The sequence below is a fragment of the Schistocerca serialis genome, chromosome 4, assembly GCF_023864345.2.
Source record: "Schistocerca serialis cubense isolate TAMUIC-IGC-003099 chromosome 4, iqSchSeri2.2, whole genome shotgun sequence".
NCBI classification, from domain to species: Eukaryota; Metazoa; Arthropoda; class Insecta; order Orthoptera; family Acrididae; genus Schistocerca; species Schistocerca serialis.
The window spans coordinates 558,587,973-558,608,876 of record NC_064641.1 but is presented as its reverse complement, the minus strand read 5'-3'; the positions used below and the strand labels follow the sequence as shown (position 1 = coordinate 558,608,876).

The following is a 20,904-nucleotide window of genomic DNA, read 5'->3' as shown; positions in this document are numbered from 1 at the left end:
TTTATTCATGTTCAACTGTTATGTTTCATCACTTTCCTAATGCCAGACTGATCATGATGCTTTTGGATCACATAGGAAAGTATTCAATCACATGGAATTTAGTAAGGGAGTTGAACAATAGGAAATGTAAATGAAAAGGCATGTAGACAGTCACAGGAAATCTAGAACAGGCAGTCGAATAGTAGGAACTGTAAATTAAAAGGTGCTGTCACTTAGAGATCTACAATAAATATTCATCAACTAAGTATAATGTGTTCCAGTGAAATATCTGACAACCCACACCAAATTACTGACATTTAATAATGTAAAACTGTGTTGTTAGAGGAGAAAAGATTTTATGTAAGAAGAGTGCAACAACAGAACTGGATTATTAAATAGCAAGGAAAAGAGACAAAGTAGCTTGATGTTCCTGAACTCTGGAGATGGCAACTTGCTCTCCAACACAGCCATGCAATCTGACATTCTCCTGGGCCTTAACCTTCGTTAACACATCACCCCTCACTTTCATCATCTACTTTTTTGTTATGTATATTTGTTTTACTCCACTCTCCCCTCTTTTTCCTTTACATCCTTTTCCTCCTAGATTTTAATTGCATTATTCATCTTTCTTCTTCCAATCCATCTGTATTTCTCAGTCTCCTACTCTCTCTGATGTCTCCCACTTCATATTTGTCTCCCCTCATCCTCAGAAAAGGTGTGCCCCAGTCATCCTGGGATCTGAGTGACTGCCATTCCTTTTTAAACTTCCCTGTTGTATTACTCTTTCTTACTCAAGAAAGGAACTAATAAAGCTGAAAGCAAGGCTAGCATATGTACATTTATACAGTGCTATAAAAAAATGCAACACCTTCAAGGACTATGTGCAGTGGCATCACACTGTAATATGTGCATACTGAGGGCTATAGTGTTTGTAATTCATTTGTCATGGTCATTGGAGGTCAGTCACCCCCAACCTGCTATCCTGATCCTTCCCCACTTCATACTGCCTCTTTACCTCCACGACCCACCCCAGATTGCTGCTCACGTCAGATGCAGTTGCAGTTTCCAGTCAGGTCACAGCAGCTGAACACATTGGCTGTGTGTGTGTGTGTGTGTGTGTGTGTGTGTGTTCTATCTCCAAAGAAGGACTTTCTGTCCAATAGCTTCATTGTTTGGCTATCTTTTCACTGTGCCTGTCTGTGACTCAATGCCACATCTACGTGGCATCTTTTTCATAATATTGTTTTTATTCTACCCTAGACTTGCCATTGTTTAAAAGTAATGAATGATTTATTCAAGTCACAAGGAATGCTAACTGTCAACAGCAAGCTTGCAAGGCTCATTAATAAAAACGTTGAAGTACTGCATATCAGCAATTCAGCCACTAAAAGCAGCAAAACAAATTATTTATTTGAAGTATTGTTTTTCCATGTTATATTTGTTTCGTAGCATTTAATTATGCTTCTGAGTAGCTGTTTAAATGGTGCTTACAGGAGTTGGAGCTCTATGATGATAACTTGCTAGATAAGCCAGCTATATTGCTTATAAACAAGATGGATACAAAAGGTGCTGAAGAAATGTTTGCAACTATCAAAGATAAGCTGCATCATTTATCAGGTATGCAGCTTTTACTAATTTATTGCTCTTAAATTTTTCATAAATGAAGCAAACATAAAGTGAAACTTGTCATTTTATTCTCAGTAGTGTAAAATCATTCACTAGAATTTTTATTTGTTCTGGAAGGTACAATGAATGAAGCTTTGTGTTTTTGCACTGTATATGAAGTTTGTTCAGAAAATTATGGAACTTTGTCCACAAATTTTTTCTACACTGACCATTTACTTATTGAGCATGGCCTCCTTCAAAATACTCTCCTCCACAATTGATATACTGCTCCCAACACCGTTTCCACTACTGGAAGCAGTCTTGGTATGCCTCTTGCTGGATCACTTGAAGTAGTCTGCGATTTATCTTGTCTATCATCCCGATAGTACCATCAAGTAACAGTTTGCCCCTGTAGCATGAATTCATGATGAACTAATCCTTCTGAAAGTCAAAGATAACTTTGATGTTTGACCTGATGAGATTTTTTTTTTTTTGGTTTTGGAGAAACTTTTCTGACCCATTGTGAAGATTGAACCTTGACCTCAACTTCATAACCATAGATGGTTCGTTTGTTGGTTGGTTGGTTGGGTGGAGAAGGGACCAAACTACGCTATCATCAGTCCCTCTGACCATGGATTAACTAAAACCAAGAAAATCCCATATTAGAATCATAACCATAGACCCATGTCTCATCACCAGTTATAATTCTCTTAAGGAACATCGTGTTCTCATTTATGAGATCCAAAGGCTCTTCACAGATTCCTAGGTGAAGGTCTTTCTGGTCTTGACTCAGGAGTAGTTGAGACGAACTTGGTGGCAGTATGATGCATTCCAAGATGCTGTGTCAGGATTGTAAGACGTGATCCAACTGAAATGACACATTCTTCTGCAATCTCTTGGATTGGAGATCTTCAATTGGCAAGTGCAATTTCATCGAAGCTCCTAACATGAACATTGTCGGTAGACACCAAAGAGTGTCCTAAACAAGAGTCATCTTTAACTTCCGTCTGGCCATTTTTAAACCATGTGAACCATTCTCAACACTGAGGACAGCTTAACCACTCATCACTGCAAGTTTCCTGCATCGTTTGATGTGTCTCTGTAAAGGTTTTCTTGAGTTTCACACAAAATTTCTGTGAGTTTCACGCAAAATTTCATGTAGATGCATTGCTCCTCTAACTCTTCCATCTCAAAATTCAGTGTACTTCGTCCAATGTACATTAATGAAATCTGAGGAAATACATGAAAGATCTTTGAGGAGAGTACATAGTGCAGACACTGACCATCATGAAGTAATCGCCAGCCTGCTAAATTTACAAAATGTCACTTCTCCCAACTCTTAACCACATGAATATCCATATGGAAGACCCAGATGCAAGGCCTGTTCCATACAGCTTCCAGCACATCCTATTCCCTCACTTATTATTATATTAAGTTTGATTCATGGCTACTACTAACGTACATGGAAGGGCAATTTTTACATCCCAGTTGTAGAGCTCAGTGTTCAGCAGAAGAGGGTCACTTTCAGTGGCTGCTTCAGAGCTCCTTGTCACCTGGATCCTCGCTCCCAATAACAGTTTCTTTACCGAGCGAGGTGGCGCAGTGGCTAGCACACTGGACTCACATTCAGGAGGACGACGGTTCAATCCCTCGTCCAGCCATCCTGATTTAGATTTTCCGTGATTTCCCTAAATCGCTCCAGGCAAATGCTGGGATGGTTCCTTTGAAAGGGCACAACCGACTTCCTTCCCCTTCCTTCCCTAATCCGATGAGACCGATGACCTTGCTGTCTGTCTGATTTACATGAGGGACATCTCAAAACAACAACCACAGATGAAATATCAAGAAAATGCACATTATAGTACTGGATGAGAGACTGACATCCCAGGCATATCTGGAGGAACAGTTTGGTACAGTTTGCATGATGATTTAACAAAAAGAAAACTTTGTACCACTCAATATCACATTTATTAAATTTTGAGCACAAGCAGATGCAAAAATAAATTTCTCATCATGCACAGATCATTTTAAGTAGGATCCAACTAATTTTATTATTTTGACTGAGGAATGGGACCACTCAGTGACAAAACTGCAAAAACAGCAGTGTGTGGAAACTGTTGACGCTGCACCAAGGCAGTGTTCAGTTTTATCAGCTGGAAAATTCAAGGTCAGTGTTTTCTGGGATCCCAACCAGATTCTTTTTATTTGTTACCTTGCAAGGGATAACACAATAACTGGTGAATGCAATAGAAATTATCCGGGCCACCTGGTTGAAATATTAAATTAGAAAAGGCCTGGATTGCAAATGAAAAACAATAAAGATCAAATAACTATTTTTACTATTGGAAATGGAAATGTGAGTAGACTGTAGTACAGACTGTTGGAATATCCCCCCCCCCCTTTCTCCCCAATTCACCAGATTTAACACCCTGTGACTTGCACCTATTCCCACACCTAAAAATGATTTGGTCCATGAAGAGCTGTAGATGGTTGTATTAAGTCTTTCAAAACTGGGTGATTTTTTTATCCAAAAAATGCATGTTTGCTTTTTCTGTGCCAGCACAAAACTTTTAACTCTACTTAAATGTTACCATGAGCATCATGTCAGTTACATTAAACTCATTTATTTCTGGTCTTCATTAGATTGTGTCAGGCTTTGGCATTATCTTTGATTTCTAGCTTCAGTGAAATACTTCCAAATACACTGCCAGAAGAAAAAAGTTAGTACACTTGGAAAGATGATGTCAATTTTGATCCTATGACAGCTTGTGCCACCTGGGAGATAGTAGATGTATTTGATTTTGCTTTTAATATCATCCACCAACAGAAAGTGTTGTGGCATAGCTACTAGAACATCATTTGTGTCTACCTTTTAATAGGGAATGCTCACAGCAAGAAGGCCCAGGGTGGTGCAGATGTGTGAAGCAAGCAGGCAACCATGCCACAGGGATGCACTTGTGCTTCCTACAGCCAAATGAGTGAGTTTGAGAGGGGTCAAATTGTGGCCTTTCAAGTGGCAGGATGGTCCTTTTGGAGAATTCCACACAAGTTGGATGTGCTGCCTCAGTGATCATGAGAACTTCTCTCATCCATAGATGAGGTTCTGGACATCCATACAGCACAGACACGCACCAGGATCACCATTTTGTAAAGGCAGCAGTGGTAGATCATACAGATACCACAGCACAGATAACAGGGCTTGTGAGCCCAGACGCGTCAACACAGACTATTGTGAACTAGTTATTAGCAGCGGGATTACGGGCACACAACCTCTAGCCCATCTTTCACTCATGTCACAACTTACATGCATGGCTTGACTGATGTCATCAGAGGATCTCTTGGAAGATGGAATGGTGCACCATGGTCTTCAGTGATTTCGTTTGCACATACGACATATACCTGGTGAGCATTGTCTTATAGAGTGCATTTATCTGACACACTGGCCCCATCCCAGGCCTTATGGTTTTGTGTGTGATAAGTTACAACTTTGGTGCACCTTTGGTGTTTCTGGAGGGGTGCTAACCAGCATTGGTACATGCAGAATGTTGTTAGACCCATTCTTTTGCCATTCCTGCAACAGGAATGTGATGTGTTGTTCCAACAGGAAAATGCTCACCCATACACTGTATATGGAACTCAACATGCTCCACGAGACATGCAGCAACTTCCCAGGCTATCATGATCTCCAGACTTGTCTCCAATCGAGCATGTGTGGCATATGATGGGACAAGAAGTAACTCGTGCAACTCGTCAATCAACAACTCTTGCAGAACTGCATGAACAGGTCAAAGTGGTCTGGCGTAACATTTCCTGGACAGTATTTGCCATCCGTATAATCAACTGGATGCCAAAGTCAGTGCCTGCACTGTTTCTATGATATGTGCTACGTCAGAACTGCTTGTGCTATTGATCTGTAAATGCAGTTCTTTCGTATACTCCATATGCACTGTTGCAACAATAAATCTCAAGTGAATTGAAAACCTCTAAAAGGGTGTACCGTCTTTTTTTTATCCACACTACTTTATATGTACGGCAACCATAGCTGAAATATTCCATGACTTGAATAAACAAGACCACTCCAACTGTTAGAATTCTTTATTGGAGAACACAACTGCTTTCACAAATTAAATTTGCATTTTCAAGTGCTTCACTATATACAGAGGGATAAAAGAACTTGTCAGAAATTTAGGCATGCCAAGAAACTGACAAATAAAAGCGATAAGGTGTGTGTCTACTTACAGTCAAGAGATGAAAAGTTCTATTTACACCAGATAAAGCCATTCCCAACATTTACATCCAGGTATTTAAAACTTCTGATTCATAAATGTGTGAGCATCTATGATAAAATGTATTGAGGGATAAGGCCATTCCCAATCTAAAAGCAACCCAGTAAAAACATCAAAGTAAGAACATAGTAGCTATTAAAATAATATATAATAAAAAATAATTAAAATACTCAGCAGAACTGCTGAGCTTGTAACATTAGAAAAGAAACAGTTGTCAGTAGTATCACACTTTACCTCCATTGTAGACAGCCTGTGGAGAAAGAGCTGCTGTTGCCAGACCAACTAACTGCAATCTGTTGTGAGGCCTATGTGGAAAGCCATGTGTGCACAGTGTCGCAGACTTTAATTAACCAGATACCTTGACTGAAATGTTGGGAGCTGACTGCACATTTTAAATTACCAAACTGCTATAGTCAGAAATAATAAATTCTGTTTGAGTCACATAAGTCAGCATTACTGTTACAACTAATTTCAAACGGTCCTACATGCCAGCACTAGCCAATGCAGTGTCCTTACAATTGATAGGATCGTTTTCACAAATGAAAAGCCTTTTACATTAATAAAAAACAGTGGTAGGGCTGGAAAATGTCATTCACTTAAATGATCAAAATTGGGTAGAATGTTTCTGTGACATAAATTTGTCTGGGAGTTGAGGATATTTTCTGGGGCTCTTTTCATTGCTCAAAAAACCTCCAATTATTCTAAAATATTTAGAAAATTACCCTGGTGAAGTAGTTGAAGATCGGTGGCAGAAATTTTAAATACCTGGATATAAATGTTGGGAATGGCTTCATCAGGTTTTTAAAGAACCTTTAATCTTTTGATTGTAAGTAGACACAGACTTTATCACTTTTATTTGTCTGTTTCTTGGCATGGCTGAATTTCTGGTAAGTTCTTTTATCTATTTGTATTAAGTGAAGCACCTGAAGATGCAAATTTAATTTATGAAACCAATCATGTTCTCCAATAAAGAATTATAACAGTCACAGCAGTCTTCTTTATTCCAATCATGATCTTTTTTTTCCCAGCATTATACGTCAATTATGGCATCACCCCCTTACCTGTAACCTCTATGTCAGAATTATTTTATTTACTCTACATAAAAGAATGCTAGATGTATAAGTAACTTACATTTTCCTCCTTTGCGTTATGAGAAATTATCGCTTGTTTCTTTTTGAAGGTAGAAATGCTGTTTGCTGAAAATCTTCAGGTACATATTACAGTTACATATTGTTCATTTTCTGTCATCCTCAGTAGTGTTCGTAGTACGGATATCGCGTTATAAGATAATAACATCAGTTAAACTTACAAGGGATTGGTCCTATCCAATGTGTCAAAACGTACCCTGAAATTTTTCATGCAGCTAAAATACACTGAAAGGAGTGCACTGTCAAAATTTTAACTGTCAGTAAAGTTACTCATTTTTGCACTTAAACCAGACAAAAAATGTCTCACATTATTAATTCTTTGAATAACTTGCAGTTCGCATCAACAGCTAAACTGTTGCAGACATAATTGTTACACGAGTGACTAGCAGAGGAAAGAAAATTGAGGTTACATTACAGACAACTTCCATCAAATTGGACTTTGATTTGTTGACATTAAATATTTTATATCAATTCGTGTAGCACAGCTCTTATGATAATTTTTGAACAATGTATATCTTTTTAACAATGAAACAGTTCCTTGAATATTAAAGTACATCTTCTGTACATGGTGAGCTGCCTGTAGTCACCACAAAAATGCGAATTTCTGTTGGTTGATGAAAACAAACATTTTTCCTTACTCCAGGCACATCTGATAACAGAAAAATTAATGTTTTCAGGCACTTCTCTGTAATTACTAGTTTTATTTTGAAAGAATTGGAATGGAGTAAGAAAACATCGTGGTGGTTGTTCTGCACATTGTGCTGTGTACCAGGCGTACTTGATCAAATTCATAAAATGCAGAAGTGACTGAAGATTAACAAAACTGTTCCACTGATAAACCTGAAATTACAAAGCGTTGTTGGAAATTATATAGTCAGAAAGTTATCTGAAAAATGCTTTACTGTGTTGAAAAACTTTTTCATAGAGAGGCTGAATCACACTATCAGTTCCAAGTGGAATATGGAATCTTTTCATCGTCCTCCTAAAGACAGAGGCGTCATTTGGCCATGCCAAGAGTCCAACAAAAGTAATGAATTGTTCTCTGCAAGTGGTAAGATGTTTCAGGTATAACACTTAAAATTATTCTCCCCACTTTTCCAGAAGATTTTGCTGCATCAATTACAAGACTTTTTTTTAGTAAACGCTACTTTTTTTAAATTTTTTGTCCTAACTTGCCTTTATGTTCCTGAAGACAGAGATAACATTGCAGAAACTGTAAACCACTGATGCTTACCACTATCACTGCTGTTTTCGAATGTGTCATAACATTCATGGACTGCACAAATGATTCTGCCTTTTTTTTTCCTCTCTCTCTCTCTCTCTCTCTCTCTCTCTTTCTCTTTCTCTCTCTCTTCCCCCCCCCCCCCCACCCTCCCTCACCCCCTCACCCCCCCCCCATCCTCAAAATGATAAAGTGTGGTTTGCACAAAACCTGACTGACTGGCTTTATACACAGTTTTTAGGGAATAACACGAAGATTCACCTGCACATCAACTATGAATATCTATATGGTACATATTTCCTGTTAACAACATCTCCTCTGCAAGTTTACTTGAGGTAAACTTCGTAATTTTATGACTTCCTTTTCTGTGTTATCTCCTGGCTCTGTTTAACAGGACAAAGAAGCCTGGAAATCAGTAATTATCTTCTCACTTGCAATTCAGTGCACCAAGTCTTGTTGGTCTCCTTCGATAACATTGCATTGGTTCTCACAAGCAATTCTAAATCTTTCAGATAGTTTTTCTTTCACATTTTTAATAGTCCCATTGTGGCACATATTTACTTTGTGTAAATCTTTCTTACATTTATACAATTCATGTCCAGATTTTATGAAATGAAATCAGCTTTGCACACTGCTTAAGTTCAAGCATTTTCTTCCTCTTTCATTTAACCAAAAAATTTGCAGCGTTTTCTATCTCATTGAAAGCTATTACTGTACCTGTTTTCCCTAGGCTTTCCAACAGCCTTGCCACAGAAGTAACACAATTTCCCATTGGATCACCAAAATTAAGCAATGTTGGGCTCAATTACCATTTGGAATGATGATCTTCCATGTCTGCTGAGCGCTGTTGGCAAGCAATATGTACTCAGCCCTTGTGAGTCTAATTGAGCAACTACTTGGCTGGGAAGTACTGACTGTGGTCATGAAAACTGACAATGGCCGGGAGAGCAGTGAATTGACCACATGCCCCTCCATATCCACATCCTGTGACGTCTGTTGGCTGAGGATGACATGGTGGTTGGAAGGTTGAAATGTACTCTGTTTTGGTTTTGGACTTTACTGTATTTTATGGACTATAAAATGCACTTTTTTTCTTTGAAAAATTGCCTCCAAAATTCATGTGAAATTAATATAAAAAGTCCAATGTTTGATTTAAAATTTTGCCGGTCTTAAAAATGGCCATACATTCAATACCGTGGGAAACCTATCTCTAACTGGCAACATTAGATTCAACTGGCAGCAGCAGCGCACCAATGCGACGAACATGAGTTGCGGGGATTCACAAGCTTGCTAACATTGTCTCTCTCCTGCTCCACCGTCAAACCCAGAACACTGTCTAGCCTATGATGCATCACTGCAAAGTACAGTGCCAGTGAACTTGAGTTGAAAGTGATTTGTGTTATGCCTAACAATACAATATTTTTGTTAGTAGTCTCATAATGGAAAAAAATAAAAGGTATTCATATGATGCGGGCTATAAATTGAAAGTAATAGTATACGCAGAAGAACGTGGAAACAGAGCACCTGAGACCTGAGCAGCATTTCAGCCCTCCACCAACAGTTAAAAAAAAAATCTTGATTAGCAGGCTAGTAAAGAAGAACTGAGAAAAAGAGGAAGACCAAATGTGCAAATAGAAGTCTGAATCCAAAATGGCCAAAAGTAGAAGATGACTTATTGAAATGGATTCAAAGACACCATCAAAATGGCATTTGGAATGAATACAAAAATGATTCAAATACGTACTCGTAAGCTAGTGCTACAGTGGAACTTAACAGATTTCAAGCGTGGAGTTGGTTGGTGCTATAGGTTTATGAAGTGTGATGGACATAGTGTGCAAACCAAAACCAAAATATCTCAGAAAAGGCCACAAGAGTATGAAGAGAAGATATTATCTTTCCATTTCTTTGTTATTCAACATCGAAAGAAAACCAGTGTGGAACTAAGCCAAATAGTGAATATGGACGAAACTCCTCTAACATTTGGTGTGCTGAGTAACAGGACTGTTACCATGAAACATGTTAAAACTGTAACTATAAAACAAGTGGACCTGGAAAAAAGCACTACACTGTTGTCCATTCATGTTGTGCTGATGATACTAAGTGTAATCCAATGATCATTTTCAAGAGCAAAACAATGCCTTCCGAAATACCACTTGGAGTTGTTGTTCATGTTCGTGACAAGTTTTGGTGGACAAGGCTGGTATGAAATTATGGATGCATAACAAGTGTTGGATGGACAAGGCTAGTATGAAATTATGGATTAACAGTGTGTGAGGGAGAAGGAAAAGTACTTTATTGAAGAAGAGTTCTCTTCTTGTACTAGACCAGTTTAGTAGTCATTTGAAAAATTCTGTGAAAGAGAAATTGAGACAGGGAAATACAGAGCTTGCTGTTATTCCTGGAGACTTACTTCACAATTACAACCTCTTGATGTCTCGATAAACAAACCGTTTAAAGTATGTGCAAGAGAGGAATGGAATAAATGGATGATGGATTAAACCCAACATGGATTCACACTGAAGGGAGCTTTAAAATGACCTAGAATCAAACAAGTGTCTCAGTAGATAAAACAGTAATGGTCTAGAGTGAGAGAAGACATTATTGTTAAATCTTTCAAGAAGTGTGGCATAAGTGAAGCTCTCAATGGCAGTGAAGACCATCTTATATATGACAAAGAGGAATAAGAAGAAGAAGAAAAGTTCCGATGATGATTTTAAGGGATTTTAAAAATTAGTTCAGTTTTATAAACTCAGAATTTTTCATTTCTTTTGCCTGGCTTTGCAATCTAATAAGAAAAATAATGAAAATGTTATTTTTAAAAAAAATTGCTTAAAAATTGAGGTGCTTCCTATGGTCTGTAAAATATGGTAATTAGCAGAATTATCATTCAAACCATAATTCTTGAAATTGTCTGGTTACTTTCTATTTCTTCTATGTTGCCACTTTGCAAAGAATGTCCAAGAAATTGACTAATGAATAACACATATATAGATCTTCAGGAGAAGTAAGTGATTTCAGTTGTATACCATGTTTTTCATATTTTATCTTTTGCAAAGTTGAAAACATTAATTAGATTCCACATTACTGTGAAACTCAGGAACCTGCACATAGACAGATGCTAATAGCAAGCATATGCCAAGAATCACAAAGAAAATGAATTCAGTTTTAACTCCATTGTTAACACAGAGCGATATCACAGAGGCAACTGCTAATTATTATGTATATTATATGAGGTGCAAATATTTAAGCGAATAGTAACTGGGAACAGTTATTTCAGAGAAACTATCAATGGAAACTGAAATTGACTTTACATATTATGATCACATTGTGCCACGTTATCTGTTTATTGATGTGCCGTCAGTCGAGGACATGTGCCCGCCATGTTGCGCATATATTGTCTGCAACAGCTACGGCAAGGGTATACAATTCGCCAGCTGTCTGGTGAGCTAGAACTTTGGAAATTTTGACGTTGGGTTTCTTTCGGTATATTCTTCCTGTATAAAAAAAATTCTACCGGGTGATCAAAAAGTCAGTGTAAATTTGAAAACTTAATAAACAACATAATACTATAGATGGAGACATAAAAATTGACCCACATGCTTGGAATGACATGGGGTTTTATTAGAACAAAAAAAAAAGAAAGAAGGAAAAAAAACAAAGTTCACAAAATGTCTGACAGATGCCGCTGGACAGCAAAACGTCAGTGACTGCGCGTGACAATCGTGTATAAAAGGAGCTGTAATGAGAGAGAGAATCAGATGCGCCAGCAGTCGCAGCATGTTGATGTTATCTGAAAAGGCGTTTTTAGTGAAGCTGTATTATCAGAATGAGGAATGTGCTAGTTCAGCATTACGATCCTATCGCCATAGGAAGGGGATTCGAATGGGTAAAGGTCCATTGACAAATGCAGTTGTGGCAAGAATGATTTCAAAGTTTGAAGCCACGGGTTGTTTAGACGATAGACCCTGTAGTGGCCGACCAAGCACAAGGCATAATGCTGCTGAGACAGTTCAGGAAGAAATGGAGACTGTAGTGGGTTCGTCTGTTGTTGTTGTTGTTGTTGTGGTGGTGGTCTTCATTCCTGAGACTGGTTTGATGCAGCTCTCCATGCTACTCTATCATGTGCAAGCTTCTTCATCTCCCAGTACCTACTGCAACATACATCCTTCTGAATCTGCTTAGTGTATTCATCTCTTGGTTTCCCTCTACGATTTTTATCCTCCACGCTGCCCTCCAATACTAAATTGGTGATCCCTTGATGCCTCGGAACATGTCCTACCAACTGATCCCTTCTTCTAGTCAAGTTGTGCCACAAACTTCTCTTCTCCCCAATCCTATTCAATACTTCCTCATTAGTTATGTGATCTACCCATCTAATCTTCAGCATTCTTCTGTAGCACCACATTTCGAAAGCTTCTATTCTCTTCTTGTCCAAACTATTTATCATCCATGTTTCACTTCCATACATGGCTACACTCCATACAAATACTTTCAGAAATGACTTTCTGACACTTAAATCAATACTCGATGTTAACAAATTTCTCCTCTTCAGAAACGCTTTCCTTGCCATTGCCAGTCTACATTTTATATCCTCTCTACTTCGACCATCATCAGTTATTTGGCTCCCCAAATAGCAAACTTCCTTTACTACTTTAAGTGTGTCATTTCCTAATCTAATTCCCTCAGTATCACCCGATTTAATTTGACTACATTCCATTATCCTCATTTTGCTTTTGTTGAAGTTCATCTTATATCCTCCTTTCAAGACACTGTCCATTCCGTTCAACTACTCTTGCAAGTCCTTTGCTGTCTCTGACAGAATTACAATGTCATCGGTGAACCTCAGAGTTTTTATTTCTTCTCCATGGATTTTAATACCTACTCCAAATTTTTCTTTTGTTTCCTTTACTGCTTGCTCAACATAGTGATTGAATAACATCAGGGAGAGGCTACAACCCTGTCTCACTCCCTTCCCAACCACTGCTTCCTTTTGATGTCCCTCAACTCTTATAACTGCCATCTGATTTCTGTGCAAATTGTAAATAGCTTTTCGCTCCCTGTGTTTTATCCCTTCCACCTTCAGAATTTGAAAGAGAGTATTCCAGTCAACATTGTCAAAAGCTTTCTCTAAGTCTACAAATGCTAGAAACATAGGTTTGCCTTTCCTTAATCTAGCTTCTAAGATAAGTCGTAGGGTCAGTATTGCCTCACATGTTCCGATATTTCTACGGAATCCAAACTGATCTTCCCCGAGGTCAGCTTCTACTAGTTTTTCCATTTGTCTGTAAAGAATTCGCATTAGTATTCGGGTTCGTCTGTACACGGGGAAGTCAGCACTCCTGCAGCCGCATGTCGCACCGGCATTCCATACACTACTGTTTGGTTGGTACTGAGGCATACCCTCCGATGTTATCCGTACAAACTCCATCGGCATCAGGAACTGTTACCTGGCGATTTAGTGAAGCGGAGGGCATTTGTGGTGTGGGCGTTTCAAAAGATGGCGGAAGATAACAATTGGTTGAGTAACGTGTTGTGGACCGACGAAGCTCATTTCACACTCCGAGGGTCTGTCAGCACCCACAACTGCAGAATTTGGACTATCGAAAATCCTAGAACAGTCGTGGAAAATCCATTGCACGGCGAGAAAGTCATGGTATGGGTTGGATTTACCACATCTACCGTTATCGGGCCTTTTTTCTTTGAGGAAATGCATGATTCTGGTTTTGTAACTGCCACCGTGATGGGTGAGAGGTACGCCGATATGTTACAGAATCGCATCATCCCCAGCCTGGCTGATAAACACCTGCTGGAACGTAAAATGTTTATGCAGGATGGCACTCCACCCCATATTGCTAGACACGTGAAAGGTCTCTTGCGCACGTCATTTGGTGACGATCGTGTGCTCAGCCACCACTTTTATCATCCTTGGCCTCCCAGGTCCCCAGACCTCAGTCCGTGCGATTATTCGCATTAGTATTCGGGTTCGTCTGTGCACAGGGAAGTCAGCACTCCTGCAGTCGCATGTCGCACCGGCAGTGTCGTCGTAACTGCCGTCTGCTTCACGTCTGCTGTGCAGCGAGCTACCTTAATTTAAGTATTAACTGTATTTTTCTTACTTGTCACTTCTTCTTCCGTGTGTATTTGCTTTTAGGAAGCTTTAATTGTCGGGTGCTATTAATAGTGTTCCATAGATTTCGTGTTTGTTTTGAATACAGTCAGAGAGAGTCCCTTTAGTCAGACATAGTGCCAGTAGTGCTAGTGTTTGTTTTCAATACAGTCCAGAGACAGGTAGTGCTATTTTCGTTGTTTTCTACAAGAAGTGCCTAGCAACCACAGTTTAGTTAATAAACAGCCGCCTTTAGTGAATTAGCAGTCTAGTTAAAGGTTGATTAACTCTCTTCAGTAAATTGATTCCTTAGGATGGATAGGATGTGTGACTGCTGTGTACGGACGCAGGAGGAGCTGGCCACTGTTCGCGAACAGCTGAGCGTGTTGATGGCCGCGGTCAGCCGTCTTCAGGCTGCTGCCTCGGAGTGTAGCGGCAGTGCGGAGTCTGGTGCGTCGCAAGGTACACCCCCAGGTGTTACATGCTTCACCCACTGTCCCTGCTGTCGAGACATCTTCGCGTGTACTGGGCGCAGTTGGGCCACCCTCTCCCCAAGGGGAGTGGTGGGTTCAGCGGCGTTCGCGGCGCACGAGGCAGAGGGTCAATGTGGAGGCTGGCCGTGTGGCATCGCCCGCTCTGCCTGTGAGTGGACATGTGGCTGCTCCTTCAGCAAGGTCCGAGCAGGCACACGGGGGGAGGGGTTTATTAGTTATTGGGAGCTCCAACGTTAGGCGGGTGATGGAGCCCCTTAGGGAAATAGCGGGAAGGTCGGGGAAGAAGGCCAGTGTTCACTCTGTCTGCTTGCCAGGGGGTCTCATCCGAGATGTGGAGGAGGCTCTGCCGGCGGCGATAGAGAGCACTGGGTGCACCCGACTGCAAATTGTTGCTCATGTCGGCACCAATGACTCCTGCCGTCTGGGTTCAGAGGTCATCCTCAGTTCGTACAGGCGGTTGGCGGAATTGGTGAAGGCGGAAAGCCTCGCTCGCAGGGTGAAATCAGAGCTAACTATTTGTAGTATCGTTCCCAGAACCGATCGCGGTCCTCTGGTTTGGAGCCGAGTGGAAGGCTTAAACCAGAGGCTCAGACGATTCTGCGGAGATCTGGGGTGCAAATTTCTCGACCTCCGCCATCGGGTGGAGAAATGTAGGGTCCCCCTGGATAGGTCAGGTGTGCACTACACGCCGGAAGCGGCTACAAGGGTAGCGTAGTACGTGTGGAGTGCACATGGGGGTTTTTTAGGTTAGAGAATCCCCTCCCTAGACCCGACAAGATGCCTCCTGAGACGCAGCAAGGTAGGAGTAGGCAAAATGCAACAGGGAATAACAATATTAATGTGCTAATAGTAAACTGCAGGAGCGTCTACAGAAAGGTCCAAGAACTGCTCTCATTAATAAACGGTCACAATGCCCATATAGTACTAGGGACAGAAAGTTGGCTGAAACCAGATGTAAATAGTAATGAAATCCTAAACTCAGATTGGAATGTATACCGCAGAGACAGGCTGGACAGTGAAGGAGGAGGCGTGTTTATAGTGATAAGAAGTGCAATAGTATCGAAGGAAATTGACGGAGATCCGAAATGTGAAATGATTTGGGTGAAGGTCACGGTTAAAGCAGGCTCAGACATGGTAATTGGATGTCTCTGTAGGCCCCCTGGCTCAGCAGCTGTTGTGGCTGAGCACCTGAAGGATAATTTGGAAAATATTTCGAGTAGATTTCCCCACCATGTTATAGTTCTGGGTGGAGATTTTAATTTGCCGGATATAGACTGGGAGACTCAGACGTTCATAACGGGTGGCAGGGACAAAGAATCCAGTGAAATTTTTTTAAGTGCTTTATCTGAAAACTACCTTGAGCAGTTAAACAGAGAACCGACTCGTGGCGATAACATATTAGACCTTCTGGTGACAAACAGACCCGAACTATTTGAAAAAGTTAACGCAGAACAGGGAATCAGCGATCATAAAGCGGTTACGGCATCGATGATTTCAGCCGTAAATAGGAATATTAAAAAGGGTAGGAAGATTTTTCTGTTTAGAAAAGGTGACAAAAAGCAGATTTCAGAGTACCTGTCGGCTCAACACAAAAGTTTTGTCTCAAGTACAGTTAGTGTTGAGGATCAGTGGACAAAGTTCAAAACCGTCGTACATAATGCGTTAGATGAGTATGTGCCAAGCAAGATCGTAAGAGATGGAAAAGAGCCACCGTGGTACAACAACCGAGTTAGAAAACTGCTGCGGAAGCAAAGGGAACTTCACAGCAAACATAAACATAGCCAAAGCCTTGCAGACAAACAAAAATTACGCGAAGCGAAATGTAGTGTGAGGAGGGCTATGCGAGAGGCGATCAATGAATTCGAAAGTAAAGTTCTATGTACTGACTTGGCAGAAAATCCTAAGAAATTTTGGTCTTATGTCAAAGCGGTAGGTGGATCAAAACAAAATGTCCAGACACTCTGTGACCAAAATGGTACTGAAACAGAGGATGACAGACTAAAGGCCGTAATACTAAATGTCTTTTTCCAAAGTTGTTTCACAGAGGAAGATTGCACTGTAGTTCCTTCTCTAGATTGTCGCACAGATGACAAAATGGTAGATATCGAAATAGACGACAGAGGGATAGAGAAACAATTAAAATCGCTCAAAAGAGGAAAGGCCTCTGGACTTGATGGGATACCAGTTCAATTTTACACAGAGTACGCGAAGGAACTTGCCCCCCTTCTTGCAGCGGTGTACCGTAGGTCTCTAGAAGAGCGTAGCGTTCCAAAGGATTGGAAAAGGGCACAGGTCATCCCCGTTTTCAAGAAGGGACGTCGAGCAGATGTGCAGAACTATAGACCTATATCTCTAACGTCGATCAGTTGTAGAATTTTGGAACACGTATTGTGTTCGAGTATAATAGAAATCTACTCTGAAGGAATCAGCATGGGTTTCGAAAAAGACGGTCTTGTGAAACCCAGCTCGCGCTATTCGTCCACGAGACTCAGAGGGCCATAGATACGGGTTCACAGGTAGATGCCGTGTTTCTTGACTTCCGCAAGGCGTTCGATACAGTTCCCCACAGTCGTTTAATGAACAAAGTAAGAGCATATGGACTATCAGACCAATTGTGTGATTGGATTGAGGAGTTCCTAGATAACAGGACGCAGCATGTCATTCTCAATGGAGAGAAGTCTTCCGAAGTAAGAGTGATTTCAGGTGTGCCGCAGGGGAGTGTCATAGGACCGTTGCTATTCACAATATACATAAATGACCTTGTGGATGACATCAGAAGTTCACTGAGGCTTTTTGCGGATGATGCTGTGGTGTATCGAGAGGTTGTAACAATGGAAAATTGTACTGAAATGCAGGAGGATCTGCAGCGAATTGACGCATGGTACAGGGAATGGCAATTGAATCTCAATGTAGACAAGTGTAATGTGCTGCGAATACACAGAAAGATAGATCCTTTATCATTTAGCTACAAAATAGCAGGTCAGCAACTGGAAGCAGTTAATACCATAAATTATCTGGGAGTACGCATTAGGAGTGATTTAAAATGGAATGATCATATAATGTTGATCGTCGGTAAAGCAGATGCCAGACTGAGATTCATTGGAAGAATCCTAAGGAAGTGCAATCCGAAAACAAAGGAAGTAGGTTACAGTACACTTGTTCGCCCACTGCTTGAATACTGCTCAGCAGTGTGGGATCCGTACCAGATAGGGTTGATAGAAGATATAGAGAAGATCCAACGGAGAGCAGCGCGCTTCGTTACAGGATCATTTAGTAATCGCGAAAGCGTTACGGAGATGATAGATAAACTCCAGTGGAAGACTCTGCAGGAGAGACGCTCAGTAGCTCAGTACGGGCTTTTGTCAAAGTTTCGAGAACATACCTTCACCGAAGAGTCAAGCAGTATATTGCTCCCTCCTACGTATATCTCGCGAAGAGACCATGAGGATAAAATCAGAGAGATTAGAGCCCACACAGAGGCATACCGACAATCCTTCTTTCCACGAACAATACGAGAATGGAATAGAAGGGAGAACCGATAGAGGTACTCAAGGTACCCTCCGCCACACACTGTCAGGTGGCTTGCGGAGTATGGATGTAGATGTAGATTGGCTTTGGGGTTACCTGAAGTCACAAGTGTATAGTGATTGACCGACATCTGTAGGGATGCTGAAAGACAACATCCGACACCAATGCTCACCATAACTCCGGATATGCTTTACAGTGCTGTTCACAACATTATTCCTCGACTACAGCTATTGTTGAGGAATGATGGTGGACATATTGAGCATTTCCTGTAAAGAACATCATCTTTACTTTGTCTTACTTGGTTATGCTGATTATTGCTATTCTGATCAGATGAAGCGCCATCTGTCGGACATTTTTTGAACTTTTGTATTTTTTTGGTTCTAATAAAACCCCATGTCATTCCAAGCATGTGTGTCAATTTGTACCTCTCTATCTACATTATTCCGTGATTTATTCAGTTTTCAAATTTATACTGACATTTTGATCACCCGGTACATGTCAGATTGGACAGTTTCCTTGTTAGTTGATTGCCTGGTAGTGTTCGTGCATCAAGACTCTTTGCACAGCACTTGCCAGCAGTTTTCCCTGCCAAATCATAAATCGGCTTGTAAATCTGCCCTACAGTTTTGTGAAAAGTAACTTAAGACTTAAAAAAGGAAATCAAAAAACAGTTTCGTATAATAATAATAATAATAATAATAATAATAATGTATATGAGCATGAGATTCCGCCTGAGTAAGACAGTGCAGAGGTAAGACACTTGGCATGAATTTGAGAGAACAGCAGTTCAGATCTCCATCCAACTAATGAGCTTTAAGTTTTCCATAGTTTCCCTAAATTGCCTAAGGCAGAAGTTGGCTTGCTCCTGTGGAAAGGAATGGATGATTTCCTTCCCATCCTTCCCACTTCTGAGCTTGTGTTCTGTCTCCAACAACCTCATTGCTGACAGGGTGATAAACCATTATCTTTCAATTTTTTTTACCCCTGAGTAATGATTCCTTAGCATTTTACTTCCATATTTGGTCCCTAATTGAGTGCACTGCTTTCATCTGCATTCCTGATTTATCTTTCAACATACTACACTGATGAAATTGCCTTAGAAAAATATAATAGTTCTCTCCTGAAAAAACATATAAGGTGATCTTCATGGTACATTGTTCCATGTTTGTTATAATACAGTCTAGATTGCTGCATTCCCAGTTTTTTAGTCTGTTATGATATTATTATATTATGAAAATACCTTAACAATTGTCTCTGTTAAAATTATGTTTGAATGATTACTTTATTAACAGCAGAATACTGCATATTAATACCTATTTAATGTACTGAACTTTTAACAGATATGGAAGAGCTAGAACCAGATAGTCTCCCAAGAAGAGTGCTGCAGTTTCATGATGTGATTCCCATTTCTATACAGTGTGATGCTCTAAGTGTACAAAAAGTAAAGGAACGAATTAGGGCTGTACTGGACTTCCAAGCTGAATTATTAAAAGAAGACAATGAAAATTCTGTTCTTCAGAATATTCGAACACAAAACAAGGAATTTGCAGCAAAGATGGTGTGATAACTTGGGAGTTATTTTCTAAATGTATTTACTTTATCATTTCTTATATGTAGAAATACAAGATTGTCTAAAAAGTTATTTGTAAGATTTTTTCCTTGTCTCCTTTTTTTCCTCAAAATAAATTCATGAACTACACTTGTTGATGATTACTGCCTCTGATGCAGCTGCATTGGAGCACAAATTATATTCTCATTTATATACTAATCATTTGTGCACATAGATATTTTTAGGGTTCCAGTTCATCATCATAATTTTTTATTTCTGATTAGCACACAAACTGAATCAGCATCCCTGTCTAGTTTGAGTATTGGTAAGAGTTTGAATCACAGGTACCTGAGGCATACCGTAATCCTAATATCTGACGACATTGTTGAGGAGGCCATATGTCATATGCCACGGCCGTGTCAACTGATGTCTGGCTGCCTACAAATACATCAGTATGAGGTAGCAAAGCTCTTCATTGTGTCATATGAAGCTTACATTTATCCACCGTATTGATCTGTGCATTATCTATCTTGCTGCATTTTTGACTGTTGTCGGGTTGCACTTTGAAAGAAAAGAGCTTTCTTATCAATGACATTTGCAATGCTCAGGAGTTTATTTGCAGTTTGCCATTCACTTTGTAAACTCTTATCATTACTGACTGCTTGAAATTTTATTAGTGTTCCTTTGGTTGCAGCTTCTTGAATGATTGTGTGGATTGGTTTTGTCTGCAGTGTCAGGCGGGAAAGAGGTGATGAGGATGTTTCTCACTGTGCGTCAGACCATTGAGTAGTATGGCTTAAAAGTTTTTCAAATTATGTATTAGACAAATAGAGGTGTTGGCTAAACATAAAGAATTGCCAAAGTTCTTGGTTCAGCATCAACAGCTGATTAGTCTGGTGTCTATCTCTCAACTGTATGCTTGCTTCAACTAAACAAGTGAAAGTTAGGTGATCTACCTCCGTCAATTTCTTTTTCAGTATGAAGCAA

General features: G+C 40.1%; 1 protein-coding gene across 1 annotated transcript in view; it reads left to right on the top strand.

Annotated features, from left to right (window-relative positions):
- LOC126475300 (GTP-binding protein 10 homolog) overlaps positions 1-20,010 on the top strand; it is a 75,410-nt gene extending 55,400 nt beyond the window's left edge. Inside the window, exons 6-7 of the mRNA XM_050103064.1 lie at positions 1,473-1,596; positions 19,709-20,010. Of these exons, the coding sequence (XP_049959021.1) occupies positions 1,473-1,596; positions 19,709-19,932 (348 nt within the window). The 3' untranslated portion in view covers positions 19,933-20,010. The remainder of the gene's footprint in view (positions 1-1,472; positions 1,597-19,708) is intronic.
- The last annotated feature ends 894 nt before the right edge of the window (positions 20,011-20,904 follow it).